At 38.2% G+C, this 7,500-nt stretch overlaps 2 protein-coding genes across 2 annotated transcripts in view; both read left to right on the top strand.

The window, feature by feature from the left end:
• Positions 1-782, top strand: part of LOC140349472 (anoctamin-9-like) — a 3,534-nt gene extending 2,752 nt beyond the window's left edge. The window contains exons 13-14 of the mRNA XM_072435818.1: positions 1-85; positions 164-782. The exon at positions 1-85 is cut by the window's left edge and continues 28 nt beyond it. Coding sequence (XP_072291919.1) covers positions 1-85; positions 164-179 — 101 coding nt within the window. The 3' untranslated portion in view covers positions 180-782. The remainder of the gene's footprint in view (positions 86-163) is intronic.
• A 496-nt stretch (positions 783-1,278) lies between these two features.
• LOC140349330 (single Ig IL-1-related receptor-like) lies at positions 1,279-7,345 on the top strand. The gene is made up of 10 exons (XM_072435624.1): positions 1,279-1,495; positions 2,859-3,116; positions 3,627-3,828; positions 4,222-4,352; positions 4,772-4,912; positions 4,994-5,137; positions 5,510-5,612; positions 5,701-5,851; positions 6,327-6,504; positions 6,816-7,345. The coding sequence occupies exons 1-10, from the start codon at positions 1,429-1,431 to the stop codon at positions 6,986-6,988; spliced, it is 1,548 nt and encodes a 515-aa protein (XP_072291725.1). The 5' UTR covers positions 1,279-1,428; the 3' UTR covers positions 6,989-7,345.
• The last annotated feature ends 155 nt before the right edge of the window (positions 7,346-7,500 follow it).

Here is a 7,500-nt window from a genome sequence, read left to right as displayed (position 1 = left end):
CAGCCTGGTTCATTCCGAGCGCTCCTATGGAAGTCAAAAATGACAAACTGTTTGATAAACTCAACCGGCTTAAAGAGGAACTCAAGTAAGATTCAAATATCTGAAAAACTGCACCATTATTGGTTATTCTGTAGTAATTTATTTATTTATGTATATCTTTCAGGTCATTTGAAGAGTAACAGCTGTAACATGACCCTCTTTTGCCTCGTGCATAACAATGTGCTGACACACTCAGTAAATGCAAAGTGGTTGAGCTGTGAAGTGTTCACAGAATCCTGGGTTACAACCTGATGTTAAACACAGGCAACGGACAATGTGAAACACTCAAGAGACACTTAAACTGTGCACAGAGACAGGTTTGAATGCGGGCAACTGGCCTTTTTGAGAATAAGCTTACATACAAGGATGCAATGATTGTATACTGCTGAATCTCTATACTCCGTTGTGTGTTTTTCAAAGGTCTACATTTTTATACTACACTTGCACTGTTAAGTTGTTACAATGCTGCCTTACTTTGTTCAAACGCTGTGATACGCTGTCATTACTGGTGGCCAATGTCAAAAACTTTTTATTATAGAACACGTTTTGCAAATAGCCTTCCTCAGATAGTGCACCTTGCATTTGCATCTCTGTAAGTATATTGGTGTGCGTGTTACTGCTTCATCTGTTACGCTGTCATCACTGCACCTTTAAAGTATTGTAAACGAATCTAGGATTTGTTTTGTTTTTATTATTTAAAGAATGTATTGATGAAACATAGCCAACATATCTGTCCTTATTAATTTAACGTTTATATTGTGATTCTTTGCAATGTGTATTTGTGTATTTTAAGCACTCCTAAAACAAATCATCTTTTTTGTACATATGAAGAAGTGCAGAAATGAGAAACTCACTTCATAGTTTCATAAAGTCACACTTTCTTTCTTTTTCCTTTTAAAAAAAAAAAAGTAATTAAGAAATTACAAACAAAACAAGTATCATACTAATATTATTCAATATAAAACATATATGTTCAATCACAATAAAATGAAATAAAATAAATATATATATATTTTAATTGCAAGATAAAAACTAAAGAAAAATACAGGGGAAAAGTCATCCCAAAATAAATGTACAGGACAATACTTTCGACATCCAAATCATCCAGAAATGAGATAAGTTTAGAAAAGTCGCACTTTGTCTTAATTCATAAGTTTCCTCTAAACAGGTGAAAGCTGACGCATGTGTCACGTGATCACTCAGAGCCAATAGGTTGTTAAGTTTCAGTGCTTTTCAGGTAAGTTTACGTAACTGGAGGCTGGCGTCCTTGTAGTTGTCGCCTGGTCACGAAGAGTGTAACATTTAGGCTTCGTTAAGTCGTTATAACTAGAAAAGGATGCGTTAACTACATTCAACTTCCACTCGGTAAGACCCAGGACCCAGGGCATTATGGCTTTGGGGTCAGCCGTGTTCCTCCTGCTGTGTGCCGGCTTATCCACGTCTTCCCTGGCAGTGGGTAAGGAAATCACTTCTTTGATTTGACTGTAGGGCAATGGCCTGAAACCAGTTCATATGTAATTCCCACCACATCAGAAGTGGACTCTGGGATGTAACTTGCCCTGGGTAAATATTAGGTCGGTCTCATACGGCTCGCGCGTGCAGTCACACAATCTGTCGCGCTGTCACGTGCTGTTGCTTGGTAACAGTTCCAGACTTTAGACCAGATCCCGCTGCCTTCAGTTTGCGAGAAAAACACAAAGACAAGACAAATAAAAGGACACAGACACCGGTGAAGAGCCATACGCAGCAGGTTCGGCCGGTTGTTGGTTTTGGTCATACGCGCAAAACGTGAAGAACGAGTCTCATTACTTTAGTGACCTTATTTTTTATTGTAGTACTAGTAGTAATAGTAGGCCTTTTACTTAAATTATCTACTAGATTGTAGAAAAATGTTCAGTTGTATCATACGGACGCTGTTTTTAGACAAATAAGACGTTTTGACTCTCATCCAAGAGTCATTCTCAATCTGCGGATCGATACTGGGAACTCAAATATATATTCTATTCTGAGTAGGCCTTCTGAGTTAATAAATATCTGAGTTCCCGGACTCGATCCGCAGATTGAAAATTACTCTTGGATGAGAGTTGAAAGGTCTTGTTTTTCTAAAAACAGTGTCTGGATGACTACTACTGAATCTTTTTTCTACAATAGAGCACTCCTGGACTGAATGAAAGATTACACCGACTCATCATCTACTAGAATTGTTTTTTTATTGTAGCCATAGAAAGTTTCTGGGCCCTCTAGCCTTATGCAAATAGGTATTGACCAGAACGAGGAAGCGCAGTCCAAGCTTCATTTACATAAAGGCCTAGTGCATGGGCAGATATTACACACCTTCTTACCTGAGTTCATGTGTGCATTTACTTATTTTTATCATGTTATTTATGTTACTTATCTTCGAAAAAAACACTGCATCATATACATCTGATGTATATGCCAATACACTATAAAACATAAAACATTCAATATGTATTGTTAATATCCAACAAATTTGTATGCAAAAAACGTTATTTATGTATTTATTGTTAATATCCAACTGGAATATATTTACTAATAAAATAAATAAAAAAATAAATAATTGCCTAGGAACAGTTCGGTGTAATCCCTCATTCCTCCAGGAGTGTTCCTTTGTAAACAAAAAACAAAAAAAAAGATTCACTTGTTGTCATCTGGACTCTGCCCTTGACATCTTTTTGTGGATAGCTCTATCTGTGTCACTATTGGTTGATACAACCACTGTAAACTGTACTATTGTGTGTATACAACATACTGAATCATTTCCACAACAGTTATCACACAGTTCCTCTCTTCTTTTTCAGCCCAGAGTTGTGTGGACCCTGGACATGTGGCAGAGCAGGTGCTGTTTGCCGGAGATCAGTTTCCTTTTTTTCGCCTGCAGTGCACTCTGGGTCCATCTGTGCAGCTGACATGGCTCAAAGACTGTGTGCAGCTGGACTCTCAAACAGAGAAGTCCTTCCTGGAGTTCCTCACAGTGAACGTAGAAGACCAAGGCAATTACACTTGTGTGAAGAGGAACGATAGCTCCGTGTCTTCCACAGTTAGGCTGATTGTTAAGGGTAAGCATCGGTCAAAAGGGCTGGCAATGGTAAATTCCTTTGGTTCCAATACGATACCTGAACAAGACTTGTTTCCAGTACAGCATGGATAGACCGTCTTAATGATTATCGAGATCCATACAAAAAATAATAGGTCTAGTTAAAAAAAAGTTGTTTTTGTGTCTTAAACATACACTTGGTGCTGTCTCAGTATCTACCAAGCCTTTATCCATGATTTTTTCTGTACCAAGACATTTTTCCAACCAGTGACACCAGTAGATATTTCAGGTAAGACAGAGTTACCTTAATCCAGCCCAGTACTCCATTCCAGCACAGTTGTGTCAAGTCAGCTAAATATAAGCTTAAGGAGATATTATATTGTCTTTGTAAATGCGGATGTGAATGAGCTGAGTTGTCTCCACCTGTGAGATGGCATTTCGTTTCCACATAGCAGTCTCTGACCAAACCTGGCAGAGCATAAAGGCACCCCATTGTATTGAACACAGATAAATCTGGTATGTTCCTACACAGAGAGGAACTGCTCCAAAGAGCCAGAGTTCATCCCAGACGGAGGTCGAATGACACTGCGCAGGACTGTGGGAGAAACAGTTAACATGAATTGCACGGCACTGCTCCTTTGGCACCGCAGAGATCCCCACTGTAACATCGCCATGCACTGGAGTAAAAATGGACAGAATATTACCCACCACCCGCTGCTGACAATATCCGTCTGGTAAAATGATCAAATGTCTATAGTAGAGCTGCTAGAAGCCATTTGTGATATATATACCTGTGATGAATATTGCAATACAGTAATAATGATATAACTGCTGTCATCTTGAAGTACTGTACTAACACTATGAAAGGCACTATAATCACACAAATTACAGATCAGTTCAGGCTTTTGTTTTGGTAAAGGCTAAAGATTAAATACTAATAATTGCACAATCAAAACACATGTTAATTACGTTATTTTTGCAGGAATATTTCATGAATGCATTTGGAATGTTTCAATACTCATTTCAGTTTTGATTACTGTGTATAACACTTTTATGTTACTTTTTTTAACAACCCTAAATATACTGTAATTATAGTTTTTTTTTTTATTTATTTATAATTGTATTAGGGCTGTGGGTCCAGGCCAACTGATGGTGAGCAGCCAGCTGGAAATCACGGTAGAAAACCAAGAAGATGCTGGACTTTACACCTGCACAGTGAGAAATGCATCCATGGAGTTCTCTGTACAGCTTATACAATGTGAGAAAACACTAACCATTAGTACTCTCTGCCTATAATGGACAAGTAAAAAATAACTGTGCAAAACTGATGGCATGCTATTCACTTTTATGAGAGGAATGGATTTATGGAATGGCCATGATCATTGATTTATGTAGGGATTTTTCTTTATTTATTATTATTTTATTCTTTTGTGTTTATTAGTTTATTTATCAGGGACAGTGCACATAAAACATTGACCAACAGGAAAGGGAAAGTTGCTTTTACCAGGTTTACATGCACATAATTGTATAACTACTCTGTAAATAAAGTTTATGTCTCACAAGTACAACATCCTTTTATAGCACCTACTGTAAGCAGAAATCTAAATCTGACAATACTTGATCATAGTGTTGTTCATCCAGACTATATGTGACTAAATACTTCTTACATCTGTGTAGTTCATCCAAACCACACAGCTGCTGTCATTGGAGCCGTTGTGGTGCTGGCTTTGCTGGGTATCGCTGCTCTTGTGTACGTCAAGTGTCACCTCAACATCAAAATGTGGTACAAAAATATATACGGAGACTATGAACTTAGTGGTAAGACTGTAATACCCCGCTCTACTTGTTTTTTCATCAATTACATCAAAGACTGTTGCTCCTTTTTGTTTTTTATTGTAGATGGGAAAGTCTATGATGCCTACATCTCATATGTGAACAATGATTATGACAGAAAGTTTGTTAATTTTATACTGAAGCCTCATCTTGAGAATAAAAGTGGATTCAAGGTCCACCTCAATGAGAACGATATTCTGCCTGGTGTTGGTAAGTTACAGATTGACAAGAAAGAAAGCCTTAATTATTTGGCTTATCAGGTTATCAAGTATGATGAAATATGAACTCTGATCTGTTTTTGTGCAGATTGGCAAATAGCTTTATATACAATTTTAGGACATCAATATATGATTTAATAAATGTTAGTTAGTGTAATAGAACATTCATCATATTTACATTTCACCTACCGTTCGGAGTCTCTTTCTATTTTATTAAAATGTACTTAGACGTAGAGAGTTAACTTTGAAATTTGCAGAACTTAGGAAAAGTACAAGTCATTTTAGGGAAGTAAAGTGATATGTGTGTGACAACCAGACCTATGCTAAAGGACACTGTGACATAAAAACCACTACATATTTTCAGAGCCGTCTGCTGAGCTGATTATGAACATGAGTCGATCCCGGCGTCTCATCGTTGTGCTCTCTTATGCCTACCTGGAACAAGATTGGTGCAACAGCAACTTCAAGTGAGCCTTTGATATTGATCCATGAACATTTTTCAGCTGACAGTGAAGTACACCACTAGAGGCTGCTGTTGTGTTCTGCTTTAAACAGACAAGGCTTTCAGCAACTGTTGGAGTTGTGTCCACAGCCCATCCTGATTTTACTGGATGGCCAGAGTAAACGCTTTAGGCCTGAGGTGAAGCTGGAGCTGTCGGAACATCAGCCCTGCCTCACCATACTCACCTGGAGACACAACTCTGTGGTACGGTTTGGATTTAAGGCTTAGGTGTTTGTTTATTTGGTATAATAACATTTTGAAAATAATTAGAATGAACACACATCCATTGTTTCCACTCTAAAGAAGGGTAATTTATGGCGCAAAGCTGTAGTACCACTGATGTAGTTAAAATAAGAAGAATATGAATAAGAAAAAGGGAATGGTCTACAATATAAATCTTGTCTACACGGGGACGTAGCTGGGCCCTGGGTACAAACCGTATTGATGGGCTCACACTACTGTTCTCATGAGAAATGCACATTACAAACTTTGCAAAGAGCTCTTCCTGCAATTGTTCCTGGGTAAACGAGTACCCCCCATCCGGCTGCATCCCTGCAGATCAATAATGGTGTTTTTTAAGACCTCAAAGCATTACTTCAAAGGCTTCAAATCTGCTTGTGTGAACACAAAAGCTTTTCATAATAATAAGTGCTCCATACTCTATTTGTGACCTCTGTAGACTCCATCCTCAGTCTTCTGGAAGGAACTGTCTCTAGCCATGCCACGGCGCCTTTTCTTCCACAGTGAGTCGTCCAGAGACCCACAGACTTTGCTCCATGACGATAGGGACCCAATGTTGACCGTGGACCCAGACTACCTGGACTGTCGCTCGGACACAGACCCTGCTGGAGACCTTGGTGAGAGTCAAGCAGTTATTCAATAGTTTTCAAGAAAATAAAAAATAAAAAATCAACTTTAACTATGAAGACCAAATTTGATGTGATAGATCTTTCCAAAACTCTTAGCGTGTGTAGTGAGTTTATGTCATGTTGATCTGACCCAACAGACCAGTTACTGTGGCTCAAATTGCTGAAGAAGTTGATTCTGATAAAATACAGTATAATGCACAATTATGCTCCATTTCATGCATGTGGACATTAGATTATTCTTGGTTATGACATGAGAACATTAGGATTTCAGCAGTGTAACACGATGATGAATATTGCAGGAGTGCGTCTCCCAGTCTTCAAGGCCATGGTGTGCAGAGCGCCGGTCCTTCCCGCTGCTCCTGTTTCTGAATCCAAACCAGCTCAAGGCGATGTCCATGTGTCGGACCTTGGATCACGCAATTACGGAGCCCGACCTGATTTCTACTGCCTAGTTACTGAGAATGACATTTGAACCAAAATATTACAAATCTTTATATATGCCTTGTCGTTGAGAATTTTTAAAGAAATTATTTTTTACTATTTCGTACACATTTATATTGATGGATGGCCGATTTCAAATAATTTGTGCATTTTAATGATTTTTTTAAAGTCATGTACCTAATGTATTTGGATGAATGTGTGTGTGCCCAGCAGAGGGAAGGCTAGCATGAAGGGATATGTGGTTGTCTTATGTTAGCTGTTAAAAAGGAGCTAAATACATTTACTTCATTACAAGCAGCTGAATGCCTGACTCTTTGTAATGTTACTATGTTCTTGTGTGATAAAACATGTGACATGACCAAAATTGTGCTAAAACAGTTTAATATAATTGTATTTACTTGTCCTTTTGTCGTGGTAATTGAATGGTTTCAAATCACACTAAATAAGGGCCCATCTGGCAAGTTCGTGTAATAATAATAATAATAATAACTTTTATTTATGTAGCGCTTTTCAGTGACCCAAAGACGCTGAACGTAGTAAAAA

Source organism: Eucyclogobius newberryi, unplaced genomic scaffold (genome assembly GCF_026437365.1).
Source record: "Eucyclogobius newberryi isolate DKJ021-1_F unplaced genomic scaffold, fEucNew1.0.hap1 SCAF_7, whole genome shotgun sequence".
Classification (NCBI taxonomy): domain Eukaryota; kingdom Metazoa; phylum Chordata; class Actinopteri; order Gobiiformes; family Gobiidae; genus Eucyclogobius; species Eucyclogobius newberryi.
The sequence above is the reverse complement of the archived record's forward strand: the minus strand, read 5'-3'. Positions and strand labels throughout refer to the sequence as shown.